General features: G+C 37.3%; 1 protein-coding gene across 1 annotated transcript in view; it reads left to right on the forward strand.

Annotated features, from left to right (window-relative positions):
- The window catches only part of LOC128639046 (NXPE family member 4-like), a 130,142-nt gene that overhangs the window by 17,463 nt on the left and 93,204 nt on the right, over positions 1-19,475 (forward strand). Inside the window, exon 3 of the mRNA XM_053691186.1 lies at positions 3,182-3,870. Coding sequence (XP_053547161.1) covers positions 3,182-3,870 — 689 coding nt within the window. The remainder of the gene's footprint in view (positions 1-3,181; positions 3,871-19,475) is intronic.

Raw genomic sequence — 19,475 nt, forward strand, 5'->3', positions numbered from 1 at the left:
ATTGTAACAGGTTTAGAATAAACTCATTATGTTCCTTCTCTTCTTCTGAGCCCATTTCCAAAAAGCTTCTAACTGCTCTGAGTCCTAACTTGTGGTAAATGCTCGTGTATAAGGACTCCACATCTGCTGTTACTAGCCAAATGTCATTATTGACATGAATGTTGTCTAGTTGTTTTAGGACATCAGTGGTGTCCTTCACATAAGATGGTAATTGTGTGAGGTATTGTCTCAATCTAAAGTCAATAAATTGGCTCGCTTTTTCAGTTAGACAGTTAATCCCAGACACTATTGGGCGTCCTGGTGGATGAGATTGATCTTTATGGATCTTAGGTATCAAGTAGAATGTAGAGACAGTTGGATTTGTAACTTTCAGAAATTTAAACTCTTTAAGAGTTAGCAGTCCATTATGTTTGGCCATGGTTATAATATTGGCATATTCCTGTAGATACTCATGTGATGGATTGAAGTTTAATTTCCGGTAACATTTCTTGTCTCTAAGTTGTTTTTGCGCTTCTTCTCTATATTTGTTGATAGGCCAGATTACCACGTTACCACAATTTGTCAGAATTACGTATTATGACGTCATCCCATTGTTTCATTTCTTGAAGTGCCTTGGATTCAGATTTAGATAGATTATGGTTGGTCCAATTTTGAAATCCATTGTTACTTAATCAGGAGTATTAGCTGCTTACCTGCATGTATAGCAGTATCCATATGAAATTTCTCTCATGAGATTTGGACATTCAGCTAGCTATACTACCAGTATTATTTACTACTACTATTATTCTCTATCTGGTTGACACGCAGATCCATATCCCCCCTATCCGTAGTTTTAAATTGTGTGTTATGTATATGTTTGTGTACATTTTAACATAGTAAGAATAAAAGTTACATTTTAATGTGCATTTTTTCACTTCTATCTTGACTCATTTGCTAACAATAGTTACACTATTGGACAGTAGTTTACTGTGAATATTTATATTGTTTGATATTATTTATGTGACAGAACTCAGGAGTGCTATGTGTGTATTCTTGTTGAGGTGAGTGCCCACTCCCCTCAAGCCTAGTAAATGTACTTCCTATAATACACAGCACCATCCCCGGAGTTCAGGTTATCATACCTGAGTATCCTTTGATAGGGCAGCAGTTCTCACTTATTTCCTAGTAGTGCCATAGGACCCCCTCTTTTTGTTTTCAAAACTCTCCTGAACTTACCTTCCTGCTTTTAACAAAGGACACAAAGAAAACGAAGACAATTTCATAATAGAAGTACATTGGAAAGTTTTTTAAGATTGCTGCTCCTTTTCATTCATACATTTTTGGGGGAGCTTTATATCATTTTTAAGAAGTGAGCAAACACTTAAGGCCTGGATTGTGAGCTAAAACATTATCAGTAGCAATGTTTGTATTCACAGAAGAGATTTGTAAGCAGTAGAAGTGCATTTTGTTTTAGTTCTTTCTTTTTGTGACGACCGCCCCTGGGAATTTGTTTTGGGTCAATTTCCTTAACATTATACAAGTGCAGACAAAACTTGTTCTCTATTATTTCCTATAAGGGGACAGCTTCACATCACAATTAAGCAGCTTTACACAAATTACCACACAGATACCCAGAGCAGTAGAGGAGCTGCAGGAGATGCAGAGCAGTAGAGGAGCTGCAGGAGATGCAGAGCAGTAGAGGAGCTGCAGGAGATGCAGAGCAGTAGAGGAGCTGCAGGATATGCAGAGCAGTAGAGGAGCTGTAGGATATGCAGAGCAGTAGAGGAGCTGCAGGATATGCAGAACAGTAGAGGAGCTGCAGGATATGCAGAGCAGTAGAGGGGCTGTAGGATATGCAGAGCAGTAGAGGGGCTGTAGGATATGCAGAGCAGTAGAGGGGCTGTAGGATATGCAGAGCAGTAGAGGAGCTGCAGGATATGCAGAGCAGTAGAGGAGTTGCATGATATGCAGAGCAGTAGAGGAGCTGCAGGAGATGCAGAACAGTAGAGGGGCTGTATGATATGCAGAGCAGTAGAGGAGCTGTAGGATATTCAGAGCAGTAGAGGAGCTGCAGGATATGCAGAGCAGTAGAGGAGCTGCAGGATATGCAGAGCAGTAGAGGAGTTGCAGGATATGCAGAGCAGTAGAGGAGCTGCAGGATATGCAGAGCAATAGAGGAGCTGCAGGATATACAGAGCAGTAGAGGAGCTGCAGGAGATGCAGAGCAGTAGAGGAGCTGCAGGATATGCAGAACAGTAGAGGAGCTGCAGGATATGCAGAGCAATAGAGGAGTTGCAGGATATGCAGAGCAGTAGAGGAGTTGCAGGATATGCAGAGCAGTAGAGGGGCTGTAGGATATGCAGAGCAGTAGAGGAGCTGCAGGATATGCAGAGCAGTAGAGGAGCTGCAGGAGATGCAGAGCAGTAGAGGAGCTGCAGGATATGCAGAACAGTAGAGGAGCTGCAGGAGATGCAGAGCAGTAGAGGAGCTGCAGGATATGCAGAGCAGTAGAGGAGCTGCAGGATATGCAGAGCAGTAGAGGAGCTGTAGGATATGCAGAGCAGTAGAGGAGTTGCAGGATATGCAGAGCAGTAGAGGAGTTGCAGGATATGCAGAGCAGTAGAGGGGCTGTTGGATATGCAGAGGAGTAGAGGAGCTGCAGGATATGCAGAGCAGTAGAGGAGCTGCAGGATATGCAGAGCAGTAGAGGAGCTGTAGGATATGCAGGGCAGTAGAGGAGCTTCAGGACATGCAGAGCAGCAGAGGAGCTGCAGTGCATGCGGAGCAGTAGATGAGATGCAGGATATGCAGAGCAGTAGAGGAGATGTAGGACACACAGGAAGAAACAGCGTCATTATTCTGAAGAACTAACAAATTGGAGAGGCATAAGTGGAACAAATTGGCAGACACACAAGGCAGCACAGTAACAGTGAGACATGGTGATATTTACATTCTGGTGCCTGTGCCGGCTTTACATTCTGGTGCCTGTAAAAACAAATGCTTGAAGCGCTTTTACTTTCAACTTGTAAACTATAAGGTAAAATGAAAGCATTATGGAGTGTGCTTTAGTGATGTTAGAACACCATAGTGCTACCTTGTTTAGCCTCCACTTGTAATCTATGCCTAGATGTCCTGACTCCTAATATTTTAGTATAGTTGCTGCATGTGTCTTAATTCATCTTTCTTCTTTTTTTATTACCAGCTTCCACACTTTGAATATTTCTCAAATAAATGTGATCAGAAGAAAGTAGAAACTGAATTGCAGAAAAACATCAATGAAGTCTTCCAAAAAATAGACAGTATTATCCCAAAGATCAGATTTTCCCATATTGACCACACGACTAGTGCACAAAGGAGCATTGCAACAATAAAAAATCCAAGAAACGTTTATTGTGTTGGAGATACTTTAATAGTCCAAGTTGATTCTTTTGATTTCTTGGGCAACAGAAAAACATTTGGTGGAGATTTCTTATTGGCAAGAATATACTCTCCGGAAATCAATGCAGGTGCATCTGGAAGGGTTGAGGATTTTGGAAATGGGACTTACCATATACATTTCAAGCTTTTTTGGGCAGGAGCAGTAAATGTTTCCATACTTCTAATTCATCCCAGTGAGGGGGTCTCAGCCCTATGGAGAGCAAGAAATAAAGGTTATGGCTATATAGCCTATACTGGTTATTTTAGCTTTCAAGGAAAAGAAGCAAAAACAAAATGTGGTTTTAACTTAAGCAAAACCGAAGAATTATGTGAGTATTCTGACCCCAAAGAAGAGGAGTACTTTTACTGTATCAAACCTGCAAACATGCCTTGTGGATCTCTGGCTAGCTTGGCAAGTAATTATGTTGACTCACACTCCTATCTGAGTGATCTGGAAAAACCTCTGTTTACACGGTAAGAGCATCAATAATGTATAGTCATACATGAAGTATAATTATTCATTGTGGAACACGTTTACATATACAGATAAGGCACATAACCTGCTTTTCCTTGTTTTTCCTAAGCACACTGTCTAGGGATTTTTAGGGACATGTAAATGAGATTTATAGTAGCTTTTAAATAAACTTTACATGGATTAGCTTACACATACGTAAGTTGTGTTGTACGAAACTGAAGTGCAGTATAAGAGAGTCGAACCTAGATCCATGATCATTGCTAAAATGGATGTGCAACAAAAATTTGTGATTTCTATTTCTGATGTAGAGCATCCATTGTAGCAATCATTCCTATTTAATGACTACTCACTGCTTAATGGGACAGTCTAATCCAAAGCAAAATGTCATGATTCAGATAGGGCATGTCATTTTAAACAACTTTCCAATTTACCTTTATCACCTATTTTGCATTGTTCTCTTGGTATTCTTAGTTGAAAGCTAAACCTAGGAGGTTGATATGCTAATTTCTTAGACCTTAAAGGCCGCCTCTTATCTGAATGCATTTTGACAGTTTTTCACCACTAGAGGGTAATGGTTCATGTTTGCCATATAGATACAATTGTGGTCACACCCGTGGAGTTATTTTTGAGTCAGCACTGATTGGCTTAAAGGCAAGTCTGTGAAAAGAACTAAGGGGGCAGTTTTCAGAGGCATAGATACAGGTAAAAAGTGTATTATTATAACTGTGTTGGTTATGCAAAACTAGAGAATGGATAATAAAGGGGTTATTTAAATGTCTAAAACAATAAAAATTCTGGTGTAGACTGTCCCTTTAAGATAACTAATTACATACACACACCCTGCATTAAAGTGACCAAGATTTAAAATATAAATATATTTTCCATATATTTGCAAAAATGCTTTTAGTAAAAACTATGGGGCTGAATTATCAAGCTCCGAATGGAGCTTGATGCCCCTGTTTCTGCGCGAGCTTTCAGGCTCACTGGAAACAGCAGTTATGAAGCAGTGATCTAAAGACTGCTACTCCATAACTTGTCCGCCTGCTCTGAGGCTGCGGAAATCAATCGGCCCGATCCTATACGATCGGGCTGATTGACACCCCTTGGTGAATCTGCAGGGGGCTGCATTGCACAAGCAGTTCACAAGAACTGCTTGTGTAATGATAAATGCCGACAGTGTATGCTGTCTGCATTTATCGATGTGCGGCGGACATGATGCGCTACATAGTATCATGTCCGCTCGCACTTTCATAAATCGGCCCCATAACTGTTTTTAGTGTGATCCTTTAATCTGCATGTAAAGCATATCTACACTGCTCAAAAGGCTGTTGCATGAAGCATATTTAGATGTGCTTCAAAAGCTCATAAAACAGTGATAGCTTTCACCAGAAACATTTATGTTAATGCAGGTACAGTATATAGAAATATGCTTATATTCAAAAGTGAAATGCATTGATGTACATTTCAGTTCTAGCTGAAATATTCCTTTAAGAAGACAGATGGGACAAATTGTGCATTTGTGTGGGTGAATTAACCCTTTTGTAACTTCTTATAAAATAAATTTAGTCTGGATTTAACTAAAAGGTATAGTGACAATAACTAAAAGGTATAGTGACAATAGCTAAAAGGTATAGTGGCAATAACTAAATGGTATAGTGGCAATAGCTAAATGGTATAGTGGCAATAACTAACGGTATAGTGACAATAACTAATGGTATAGTGACAATAACTAAATGGTAAAGTGGCAATAGCTAAAAGATACAGTGACAATAGCTAAAAGGTATAGTGACAATAGCTAAAAGATACAGTGACAATAACTAAAAGATACAGTGACAACAACTAAAAGGTATAGTGGCAATAGCTGAAAGGTATAGTGGCGGCAATAACTAAAAGGTATAGTGGCGGCAATAACTAAAAGGTATAGTGGCGGCAATAACTAAAAGGTATAGTGGTGGCAATAACTAAAAGGTATAGTGCAATAGCTAAAAGGTAAAGTGGCAGCAATAACTAAAAAGGTAAAGTGGCGGCAATAACTAAAAGGTATAGTGACAATAACTAAAAGGTATAGTGGCAATAGCTGAAAGGTAAAGTTGCGGCAATAACTAAAAGGTAAAGTGGCGGCAATAACTAAAAGGTATAGTGGCGGCAATAACTAAAAGGTATAGTGGCAATAACTAAAAGGTATAGTGGCAATAGCTGAAAGGTATAGTGGCGGCAATAACTAAACGGTATAGTGGTGGCAATAACTAAAAGGTATAGTGCAATAGCTAAAAGGTAAAGTTGCGGCAATAACTAAAAGGTAAAGTGGCGGCAATAACTAAAAGGTATAGTGGCGGCAATAACTAAAAGGTATAGTGGTGGCAATAACTAAAAGGTATAGTGGCAATAGCTGAAAAGTATAGTGGCGGCAATAACTAAACGGTATAGTGACAATAGCTAAAAGGTATTGTGGCAATAGCTGAAAGGTATAGTGGCAATAACTAAACGGTATAGTGGCAATAACTAAAAGGTATAGTGGTAATAGCTAAAAGGTATAGTGGCAATAGCTAAAAGGTATAGTGGCAATAGTGGCAATAACTAAAAGGTATAGTGGCAATAACTAAAAGGTATAGTGGCAATAGCTAAAAGGTATAGTGGCAATAGCTAAAAGGTATAGTGGCAATAACTAAAAGGTATAGTGACAATAATTAAAAGGTATAGTGACAATAACTAAACGGTATAGTGGCAATAACTAAACGGTATAGTGGCAATAACTAAACAGTATAGTGGCAATAGCTAAAAGGTATAGTGGCAATAACTAAACGGTATAGTGGCAATAGCTAAAAGGTATAGTGGCAATAACTAAACGGTATAGTGGCAATAACTAAAAGGTATAGTGGCAATAACTAAACGGTATAGTGGCAATAACTAAACGGTATAGTGGCAATAACTAAACGGTATAGTGGCAATAGCTAAAAGGTATAGTGGCAATAACTAAACGGTATAGTGGCAATAGCTAAAAGGTATAGTGGCAATAACTAAAAGGTATAGTGGCAATAACTAAACGGTATAGTGGCAATAACTAAACGGTATAGTGGCAATAACTAAACCGTATAGTGACAATAGCTAAAAGGTATAGTGGCAATAACTAAACGGTATAGTGGCAATAGCTAAAAGGTATAGTGGCAATAACTAAACGGTATAGTGGCAATAACTAAACAGTATAGTGGCAATAACTAAACGGTATAGTGGCAATAGCTAAAAGGTATAGTTGGCAATAACTAAACGGTATAGTGGCAATAACCTAAACGGTATAGTGGCAATAAACTAAACAGTATAGTGGCAATAGCTAAAAGGTATAGTGGCAATAACTAAACGGTATAGTGGCAATAGCTAAAGGTATAGTGGCAATAACTAAACGGTATAGTGGCAATAACTAAACGGTATAAGTGGTAATAGCCTAAAAGGTATAGTGGCAATAACTAAACGGTATAGTGGCAATAACTAAACGGTATAGTGGCCAATAACTAAACGGTATTGTGGCAATAGCTGAAAGGTATAGTGGCAATAGCTAAAAGGTATAGTGGGCAATAACTAAACGTATAGTGGCAATAGCGAAAAGGTATAGTGGCAATAACTAAACCGGTATAGTGGCAATAACTAAAAAGTATAGTGGCGGGCAATAACTAAAAGGTATAGTGGTGGCAATAACTAAAAGGTATAGTGCAATAGCTAAAAGGTAAAGTGGCAGCAATAACTAAAAAGGTAAATGCGGCAATAACTAAAAGGTATAGTGGCAATAACTAAAAGGTATAGTGGCAATAGCTGAAAGGTATAGTGGCGGCAATAACTAAACGGTATAGTGGCGGCAATAACTAAAAGGTATAGTGGCAATAACTAAAAGGTATAGTGGCAATAGCTGAAAGGTATAGTGGCGGCAATAACTAAAAGTATAGTGGCGGCAATAACTAAAAGGTATAGTGGCGGCAATAACTAAAGGTATAGTGGTGGCAATAACTAAAAGGTATAGTGCAATAGCTAAAAGGTAAAGTTGCGGCAATAACTAAAAGGAAAAGTGGCGGCAATAACTAAAAGGTATAGTGGCGGCAATAACTAAAAGGTATAGTGGTGGCAATAACTAAAAGGTAATAGTGGGGCAATAGCTGAAAAGTATAGTGGCGGCAATAACTAACCGGTATAGTGACAATAGCTAAAAGTATTGTGGCAATAGCTGAAAGGTATAGTGGCAATAACTAAACGGTATAGTGGCAATAACTAAAAGGTATAGTGGTAATAGCTAAAAGGTATAGGTGGCAATAGCTAAAGGTATAGTGGCAATAGTGGCATAACTAAAAGGTTATAGTGGCAATACCTAAAAGGTATAGTGGCAATAGCTAAAAGGTATAGTGGCAATAGCTAAAAGGTATAGTGGCAATAACTAAAAGGTATAGTGACAATAATTAAAAGGTATAGTGACAATAACTAAACGGTATAGTGGCAATAACTAAACGGTATAGTGGCAATAACTAAACAGTATAGTGGCAATAGCTAAAAGGTATAGTGGCAATAACTAAACGGTTATAGTGGCAATAGCTAAAAGGTATAGTGGCAATAACTAAACGGTATAGTGGCAATAACTAAAAGGTATAGTGGCAATAACTAAACGGTATAGTGGCAATAACTAAACGGTATAGTGGCAATAACTAAACAGTATAGTGGCAATAGCTAAAAGGTATAGTGGCAATAACTAAACGGTATAGTGGCAATAGCTAAAAGGTATAGTGGCAATAACTAAAAGGTATAGTGGCAATAACTAAACGGTATAGTGGCAATAACTAAACGGTATAGTGGCAATAACTAAACCGTATAGTGACAATAGCTAAAAGGTATAGTGGCAATAACTAAACGGTATAGTGGCAATAGCTAAAAGGTATAGTGGCAATAACTAAACGGTATAGTGGCAATAACTAAACAGTATAGTGGCAATAACTAAACGGTATAGTGGCAATAGCTAAAAGGTATAGTGGCAATAACTAAACGGTATAGTGGCAATAACTAAACGGTATAGTGGCAATAACTAAACAGTATAGTGGCAATAGCTAAAAGGTATAGTGGCAATAACTAAACGGTATAGTGGCAATAGCTAAAAGGTATAGTGGCAATAACTAAACGGTATAGTGGCAATAACTAAACGGTATAGTGGTAATAGCTAAAAGGTATAGTGGCAATAACTAAACGGTATAGTGGCAATAACTAAACGGTATAGTGGCAATAACTAAACGGTATTGTGGCAATAGCTGAAAGGTATAGTGGCAATAGCTAAAAGGTATAGTGGCAATAACTAAACGGTATAGTGGCAATAGCTAAAAGGTATAGTGGCAATAACTAAACGGTATAGTGGCAATAACTAAAAAGTATAGTGGCGGCAATAACTAAAAGGTATAGTGGTGGCAATAACTAAAAGGTATAGTGCAATAGCTAAAAGGTAAAGTGGCAGCAATAACTAAAAAGGTAAAGTGGCGGCAATAACTAAAAGGTATAGTGACAATAACTAAAAGGTATAGTGGCAATAGCTGAAAGGTAAAGTTGCGGCAATAACTAAAAGGTAAAGTGGCGGCAATAACTAAAAGGTATAGTGGCGGCAATAACTAAAAGGTATAGTGGCAATAACTAAAAGGTATAGTGGCAATAGCTGAAAGGTATAGTGGCGGCAATAACTAAAAGGTATAGTGGCGGCAATAACTAAAAGGTATAGTGGCGGCAATAACTAAAAGGTATAGTGGTGGCAATAACTAAAAGGTATAGTGCAATAGCTAAAAGGTAAAGTTGCGGCAATAACTAAAAGGTAAAGTGGCGGCAATAACTAAAAGGTATAGTGGCGGCAATAACTAAAAGGTATAGTGGTGGCAATAACTAAAAGGTATAGTGGCAATAGCTGAAAAGTATAGTGGCGGCAATAACTAAACGGTATAGTGACAATAGCTAAAAGGTATTGTGGCAATAGCTGAAAGGTATAGTGGCAATAACTAAACGGTATAGTGGCAATAACTAAAAGGTATAGTGGTAATAGCTAAAAGGTATAGTGGCAATAGCTAAAAGGTATAGTGGCAATAGTGGCAATAACTAAAAGGTATAGTGGCAATAACTAAAAGGTATAGTGGCAATAGCTAAAAGGTATAGTGGCGGCAATAACTAAACGGTATAGTGACAATAGCTAAAAGGTATTGTGGCAATAGCTGAAAGGTATAGTGGCAATAACTAAACGGTATAGTGGCAATAACTAAACGGTATAGTAGTAATAGCTAAAAGGTATAGTGGCAATAACTAAAAGGTATAGTGGCAATAACTAAACGGTATAGTGGCAATAACTAAACGGTATAGTAGTAATAGCTAAAAGGTATAGTGGCAATAACTAAAAGGTATAGTGGCAATAACTAAACGGTATAGTGGCAATAACTAAACCGTATAGTGGTAATAGCTAAAAGGTATAGTGGCAATAACTAAACGGTATAGTGGCAATAACTAAAAGGTATAGTGGCAATAACTAAATGGTATAGTGACAATAGCTAAAAGGTATAGTGACAATAGCTAAAAGGTATAGTGGCAATAGCTAAAAGGTATAGTGGCAATAACTAAATGGTATAGTGGCAATAACTAAAAGGTATAGTGGCAATAACTAAACGGTATAGTGGCAATAACTAAACGGTATAGTGGCAATAACTAAAAGGTATAGTGGCAATAACTAAACGGTATAGTGGCAATAACTAAACGGTATAGTGGCAATAACTAAACGGTATAGTGGCAATAACTAAAAGGTATAGTGGCAATAACTAAACGGTATAGTGGCAATAGCTAAACGGTATAGTGGCAATAACTAAACGGTATAGTGGTAATAGCTAAAAGGTATAGTGGCAATAACTAAACGGTATAATGGTAATAGCTAAAAGGTATAGTGGCAATAACTAAACGGTATAGTGGTAATAGCTAAAAGGTATAGTGGCAATAGCTAAACGGTATAGTGGCAATAACTAAACGGTATAGTGGTAATAGCTAAAAGGTATAGTGGCAATAACTAAAAGGTATAGTGGCAATAACTAAACGGTATAGTGGCAATAGCTAAAAGGTATAGTGGCAATAGCTAAAAGGTATAGTGGCAATAACTAAACGGTATAGTGGCAATAGCTAAAAGGTATAGTGGCAATAGCTAAAAGGTATAGTGGCAATAGCTAAAAGGTAGAGGGGCAATAACTAAACGGTATAGTGGCAATAGCTAAAAGGTATAGTTGCAATAAATAAACGGTATAGTGGCAATAACTAAACGGTATAGTGGCAATAGCTAAAAGGTATAGGGGCAATAACTAAACGGTATAGTGGCAATAGCTAAAAGGTATAGTGGCAATAACTAAACGGTATAGTGGCAATAACTAAACGGTATAGTGGTAATAGCTAAAAGGTATAGTGGCAATAACTAAACGGTATAGTGGCAATAACTAAACGGTATAGTGGCAATAACTAAACGGTATAGTGGCAATAACTAAACGGTATAGTGGTAATAGCTAAAAGGTATAGTGGCAATAACTAAACGGTATAGTGGCAATAGCTAAAAGGTATAGTGGCAATAACTAAACGGTATAGTGGCAATAACTAAACGGTATAGTGGCAATAACTAAAAGGTATAGTGGCAATAACTAAACGGTATAGTGGTAATAGCTAAACGGTATAGTGGCAATAACTAAACGGTATAGTGGCAATAACTAAACGGTATAGTGGCAATAACGAAAAGGTATAGTGACAATAACTAAACGGTATAGTGGCAATAACTAAACGGTATAGTGGCAATAACTAAAAGGTATAGTAACAATAACTAAACGGTATAGTGGCAATAACTAAAAGGTATAGTGACAATAACTAAACGGTATAGTGGCAATAACTAAACGGTATAGTGACAATAGCTAAAAGGTATACTGGCAATAGCTAAAAGGTATAGTGGCAATAACTAAACGGTATAGTGGCACTGGCAATAGCTAAAAGGTATACTGGCAATAACTAAACGGTATACTGGCAATAGCTAAAAGGTATAGTGACAATAACTAAACAGTATAGTGGCAATAGCTAAAAGGTATAGTGACAATAACTAAACGGTATAGTGGCAATAACTAAACGGTATAGTGGCAATAACTAAACGGTATAGTGGCAATAATTAAACGGTATAGTGGCAATAACTAAACGGTATAGTGGCAATAGCTAAAAGGTATAGTGGCAATAACTAAAAGGTATAGTGGCAATAGCTAAAAGGTATAGTGACAATAACTAAACGGTATACTGGCAATAGCTAAAAGGTATAGTGACAATAACTAAACGGTATAGTGGCAATAACTAAACGGTATACTGGCAATAGCTAAAAGGTATAGTGACAATAACTAAACGGTATAGTGGCAATAACTAAACAGTATAGTGGCAATAACTAAACGGTATAGTGGCAATAACTAAACGGTATAGTGGCAATAACTAAACGGTATAGTGACAATAACTAAACGGTATAGTGGCAATAACTAAACGGTATAGTGGCAATAGCTAAAAGGTATAGTGGCAATAACTAAACGGTATAGTGGCAATAACTAAACGGTATAGTGGTAATAGCTAAAAGGTATAGTGGCAATAACTAAACGGTATAGTGGCAATAGCTAAAAGGTATACTGGCTATAGTCATTGGTACTTAACCTTTACCAATCCCCTTGAATTCTTTGTCCTCTTTTTTTTCGTATATCCCCCTGATCTTAATCCATTAACGACCAGTAGAGCACCTGGGTAGCACTTGCTGATTTTTGTCTAAATGTAGCCACCAATCAGTAAGCACTACCCATGATGCTGAACCAAAAAATCCAGCTTTTTCAAATAAAGATATCAAATACCAAGAGAACAAAGAAAATTTGATAAAAGAAGTAAATTAGAAAGTTGCTTAAAATTGCTGCTCTGTCTGAATCATAAAACTTTAATTTTGACTAGATTATCCCTTTAACTAAACAATACAAAAATATGAAAATTGATTAATGAAACTTATATTGATTACATCTTGCAAATGCAAAATTAAAGGATTAATTTCTGAGTTTACTGTCCCTTTAACAGAAAAAAACTAGTAATTTAAAATTAATTCTAAGGGCGATTGCATTGTCTTTTTATTGTGCATTTTTTGATTATCCAATTCTACTGTTTTAAAAAATCTCCCTATAAAAATCCCCATTCACTTATAATGTTTGATACAAGTAATTATTTAGCAACAACAGGGTTTTCACACAAAGATTCTAAAGGTGCATATCCTCTGTAGCCTTATTTTTATATTTATTTTAATAGTGTGATATATATATTTAGAAGGAAGGTTATTATCCACAAATCAGCTGACAGAATTCCAACCTTTAACATTTGTAGGTACGATCAGACTGCCGTCAAGCAACTAGGTTTAAAGTTAAATATATGCATCAGAAAAAAAAACCACTTTCCTCATACATAGTAACATTGTAGATAAGGTTGAAAAAAGACTGAAGTCCATCGAGTTCAACCTATACAATTCTAAAATACTTACAAAAAGCTCCAGTTAAGCTTAAATAACCCAACTAAATGGTGACCCATTTAATACTAGGGGGGGGTAGTTATCAACGTGTCAACTTTCTGCCTTCACCGGCCCAATACGCCCGCCTAAGCTCGCCTCACATCGCCGCCGCGGACCTGAAAAAATTCGCCTAAGTTATCAAGTAAAGCTGTCAAAAAGCCGCGGGGCGATGAGCAGCGGACTGTGAGAGTTATCACTCATCCGATCTCGCTGCTCTTCGGCTGTTTGACAGCTTTATTGCTAGCCTGTCACTAAGCACTCACACTAAACTACACTGTTCTACCCCCTATACCGGCGCCCCCAGAGCCCCCCGCAACTAAATAAAGTTACTAACCCCTAAACCGCCGCTCCTAGACCCCGCCGCAAGTCTTATAAATGTATTAACCCCTAAACCGCCGCCCCCGGACACCGCTGCCACCTACATTATACCTAGTAACCCGTATCCTGCCCCCCCTATACCGTCGCCCTCTATAATAAAGTTATTAACCCCTATCCTGCTGATCCCGCACCTCGCCGCAACTAAATAAATAGTTTAACCCCTAAACCGCCGCTCCCTGAACCCGCCGCAACCTATATTAAATTTATTAACCCCTATCCTGCCCCGCCTACACCGTCGCCACCTACAATAAATTTATTAACCCCTATCCTGACCCCCACTACACCGCCGCCACTGTAATACAATTATTAACCCCTAAACCTAAGTCTAACACTAACCCTAACACCCCCCTAACTTAAATATTAATTAAATAAATCTAAATAATATTTATATTATGAACTAAATTAATCCTATTTAAAACTAAATACTTACCTTTAAAATAAACCCAAATATAGCTACAATATAAATAATAATTATATTGTAGCTATCTTAGGATTTATTTTTATTTTACAGGTAACTTTCAATTTATTTTAACTAGGTACAATAGCTATTAAATAGTTATTAACTATTTAATAGCTTACCTAGCTAAAATAAACTGAAATTTACCTGTCAAATAAATCCTAACCTAAGTTACAATTACACCTAACACTACACTATACTTTAATAAATTATTCCTATTTAAAACTAAATACTTACCTGTAAAATAAACCCTAAGATAGCTACAATATAATTAATAATTACATTGTAGCTATCTTAGGATTTATATTTATTTTCAGGTAACTTTGTATTTATTTTAGCTAGTTAGAATAGTTATTAAATAGTTATTAACAATTTAATAACTACCTAGCTAAAAGAAATACAAAATTACCTGTAAAATAAATCCTAACCTAAGTTACAATTAAACCTAACACTACACTATAATTACATTAATTAAATAAATTAACTACAAATAACTACAATTAAATAAAATTACATAAACTAACTAAAGTACAAAAAATAAAAAAAGCTAAGTTACAAAAAATAAAAAAAAATAAGTTACAAACATTTAAAAAAATATTACAACAATTTTAAGCTACTTACACCTAATCTAAGCCCCCTAATAAAATAACAAACCCCCCCAAAATAAAAAAATGCCCTACCCTATTCTACATTAAAAAAGTTCAAAGCTCTTTTACCTTACCAGCCCTAAAAAGGGCCTTTTGTGGGGGCATGCCCCAAAGAATTCAGCTCTTTTGCCTGTAAAAGAAAAATACAACCCCCCAACATTAAAACCCACCACCCACATACCCCTAATCTAACCCAAACCCCCCTTAAAATAACCTAACACTAATCCCCTGAAGATCATCCTACCTTGAGTCGTCTTCACTCAACCGAGCAGCGATGGAACCAAAGAGGACATCCGGATCAGAACAGCCAATAGAATGCGAGCTCAAATCTGATTGGCTGACTGGATCAGCCAATCGGATTGAACTTGAATCTGATTGGCTGATTCAATCAGCCAATCAGATTTTTCCTACCTTAATTCCGATTGGCTGATAGAATCCTATCAGCCAATCGGAATTGAAGGGACGCCATCTTGGATGACGTCCCTTAAAGGAGCCTTCATTCGTCGGTAGACCGTCGGGAAAGAAGGATGTTCCGCGTCGGCGGGATGAAGATTCAAGACCCGGCTTGGAAGATGACCTCGCCCGGATAGAAGACTTCTTCAGCGCCTCTTGGAAGATGACCTCGCCCGGATGGAAGATTTCTTCTGCGCCGCTTGGAGGATCACTTCATCGGATGGAAGATTTCTTCAGCGCCCCTTGGATGATCACTTCTGCCGCTCCGGATGTCCTCTTCGGTTCCATCGCTGCTCGGTTGAGTGAAGACGACTCAAGGTAGGATGATCTTCAGGGGATTAGTGTTAGGTTATTTTAAGGGGGGTTTGGGTTAGATTAGGGGTATGTGGGTGGTGGGTTTTAATGTTGGGGGGGTTGTATTTTTCTTTTACAGGCAAAAGAGCTGAATTCTTTGGGGCATGCCCCCACAAAAGGCCCTTTTAAGGGCTGGTAAGGTAAAAGAGCTTTGAACTTTTTTAATGTAGAATAGGGTAGGGCATTTTTTTATTTTGGGGGGGTTTGTTATTTTATTAGGGGGCTTAGATTAGGTGTAAGTAGCTTAAAATAGTTGTAATATTTTTTTAAATGTTTGTAACTTATTTTTTTTTATTTTTTGTAACTTAGCTTTTTTATTTTTTGTACTTTAGTTAGTTTATGTAATTGTATTTAATTGTAGTTATTTGTAGTTAATTTATTTAATTAATGTAATGATAGTGTAGTGTTAGGTTTAATTGTATGTTTGTCTAAAGACCCCATATGAAGAAATAAAGGTTTTTTTAACTATTGGTGGCTGGAACAACAACAAATCTTTTTTGCTACTTGGAGTATTTGCAGGATAAGGCAGATCCTGGGTTCCGTGCCCCACAAGCCACATATCTGTTGGTGCTGTTTTCCACACTTTGCCTTGAGGGCTTGATAACTACCCCCCTATCAATCATATCCATGAATTTTGTTTATATACAGAAATGTATCCAGACTATTTTTAAATGTATCTAGGGTATTTGCATTTACTACCTCCTTTGGTAATGAGTTCCACAATTTTATTGCTTTTACAGTGAAAAAAATGTTTCCGTTGCAGGAGATTAAATCTCCTTTCCTCCAACCTTAAATTGTGACCTCTTTTCAGAAACCAATTTCTTGGAATAAACAGAGCATCTGCCATCTCTGTATATGAGCCTTGAATATATTTATATAAAGTAATCATGTCACCTCTCAAGCGCCTTTTTTCTAAAGAAAACAGACCCAGTTTGGCTAGCCTCTCCTCATAGGTTAAATTCTCCAATCCCCTTATTAGCTTTGTGGCCCTTCTCTGAACTTTTTCTAGTTCTGCAATATCTTTTTTTGCGATCGGTCCCCAGAACTGCACTCCATACTCAAGATGAGGTCTTACCAGGGCTTTATATAGTGACAGAATTATGCTTTCCTCCCTTGAATCAATGCCTCTTTTAATACATGCTAGTATCTTATTAGCCTTTGAAGCCGCTGCCCTGCATTGTGCACCCATCTTTAGCTTGTTATCTATTACTACTCCCAAATCCCTTTCCTCCATGATTACTGTTTGTATTGAATAGGGCTAGCATTTCATTGGCGCCAAAGTGTAGTCGACTACACTTTGGCGCCAATGAAATGCTAGCCCTATTCAATACAAACAGTATGGACAACTAAGTACTTAGGAGCATCTTCAAATTTCACGCTCCAAAACGGATATAAAATAAGACGGATCAACACTTCAGATAATCCAGAGCTGCTGATACAACGAACCTGCTACAAAAAAATTTGAACTAACTATTGGACATTGGACATTCGCAAGTATCGCTACTAACTATCACGCAATTGATTACACTTTGACATAACTGTATATTCATAACTGGTTACATTTTCAAAATCATTGTGTTCAAGCCTACTACAGGGATTGGAGGAAATAGTAGTCAGGTGACGTGACGTCATACCTCACGATTCATCACTCACAGTTACTCCTAACGGCTAAACAGATCAGACGCCATCGCTTAACACTGTGTTCAAACATCTTACTGTTTAACTGAAATATTGGTAATATATAGCTGAGTTAAATTTACTGTGAGAAGAGTCGTTTAACCTTATCAAGCTTATTCATAGGTATTTTTACTGTCTAAACAGTGAATTTTTATAATTTTATATTTGTACCTCTTATAAATCGGCCGATTTTCCTTGTTCTTTTAATATGATTAGCATGGTTTATTGTTTTTGATGCCGGCATCTTATGTAATTTTGTATGTGCTAACCTAACTGTATATGTATTAAGATGATGTTCACTAGAACCGCTATATAAATTAAAATTTTTTTAGTCACATTGGGTCTTCTTGTTATTTCATTCTATTTATATAATATTCTGGTTGGCTCTACTTGCTGGAGCGCTTATCCCACACCTATTTTCACCTCTCCATTTAAAAAATACGTAGCCTGCTTATTTTTACTTCCAAAATGTAGAACCTTGCATTTTTCCGTATTAAATCTCATTTTCCATTTACTTGCCCATACTTCTAATTTTTACAGATCCCTTTGTAAAGAGAGTTCGTCCTGCTCTGACCTTATGACCTTACTTAACTTAGTATCATCTGCAAAAATAGAGATCTCGCTATTTAATCCTTGCTCCAAGTCATTTATAAAAATATTAAAAAGAACGGGCCCCAGTACTGATCCCTGGGGTACTCCACTGATTACCGATGTCCAATCTGAGTATGATCCATTTACTACTACTCATTGCTCCCTATCTTTTATACAGTAATTTATCCATGAGCTAACATTTTCAGCTATTCCCAGTCCCTTAGTTTTGTGCATTAATCTCTCATGTGGCACTGTATCAAATGCCTTTGCAAAGTATATCACATCAACTTATTCCCCTTTATCTATATTTTTACTTACTTCCTCATAGAATCTAATTAGATTAGTTTGACATGATCTATTTCTCCTAAAACCATGCTGATTAGAACTCTTAGGCCTCTAGTTATCAACGCGTCTACTTTACCTGCCTTCGCCGGCCCATTACACCCGCCTAAGCTTGCCTACCATCGCCGCCGCGGACCTGAATACGTTCGCCAAAGTTATCAAAAAAGCTGTCAAAAAGCCGCACACCAAGTACGGGGCGATGAGCAGCGGACTGTGATATTTATCACTCATCCGATCTCGCTGCTCTTCGGCTTTTTGACAGCTTTATTGACAAGCTGTCACTAAGCACCCACACTAACTACACTGTTCTACCCCCTATACCGGCCCCCCCGGAGCCCCCCACAACTAAATAAAGTTAGTAACCCCTAAACCGCCGCTCCTAGACCCAGCCGCAACTCTTATAAATATATTAACCCCTAAACCGCCACTCCCGGACACCACCGCCACCTACATTATACCTAGTAACCCCTATCCTGCCCCCCTATACCGCCGCCACCTATAATAAAGTTATTAACCCCTATCTGCAGATCCCGGACGCCGCCGCACCTAAATAAAAAGTTTAACCCCTAAACTGCCGCTCCCGGACCTCGCCGCAACCTATATTAAACTTATTAACCCCTAATCTGCCCCCCCTACACAGTCGCCACCTATAATAAATTTATTAACCCCTATCCTGGCCCCCCTACACCGCCGCCACTGTAATAAAATTATTAACCCCTAAGCCTAAGTCTAACCCTAACACCCCCCCAACTTAAATATTAATTAAATATATCTAAATAAATTTAACTCTTATTAAAGTAATTATTCCTATTTAAAACTAAATACTTACCTTTAAAATAAACCCTAATATAGCTACAATATAACTAATAATTATATTGTAGCTATCTTAGGATTTATTTTTATTTTACAGGCAACTTTCAATTTATTTTAACTAGGTACAATAGCTATTAAATAGTTATTAACTATTTAATAGCTATTTAGTTAAAATAAAGAGAAATTTACCTGTAAAATAAAAACTAACCTAAGTTACAATTAGACCTAACACTACACTATACTTTAATAAATTATTCCTATTTAAAACTAAATACTTACCTGTAAAATAAAGCCTAAGATAGCTAC

The sequence above is a fragment of the Bombina bombina genome, chromosome 8, assembly GCF_027579735.1.
Source record: "Bombina bombina isolate aBomBom1 chromosome 8, aBomBom1.pri, whole genome shotgun sequence".
Classification (NCBI taxonomy): Eukaryota; Metazoa; Chordata; class Amphibia; order Anura; family Bombinatoridae; genus Bombina; species Bombina bombina.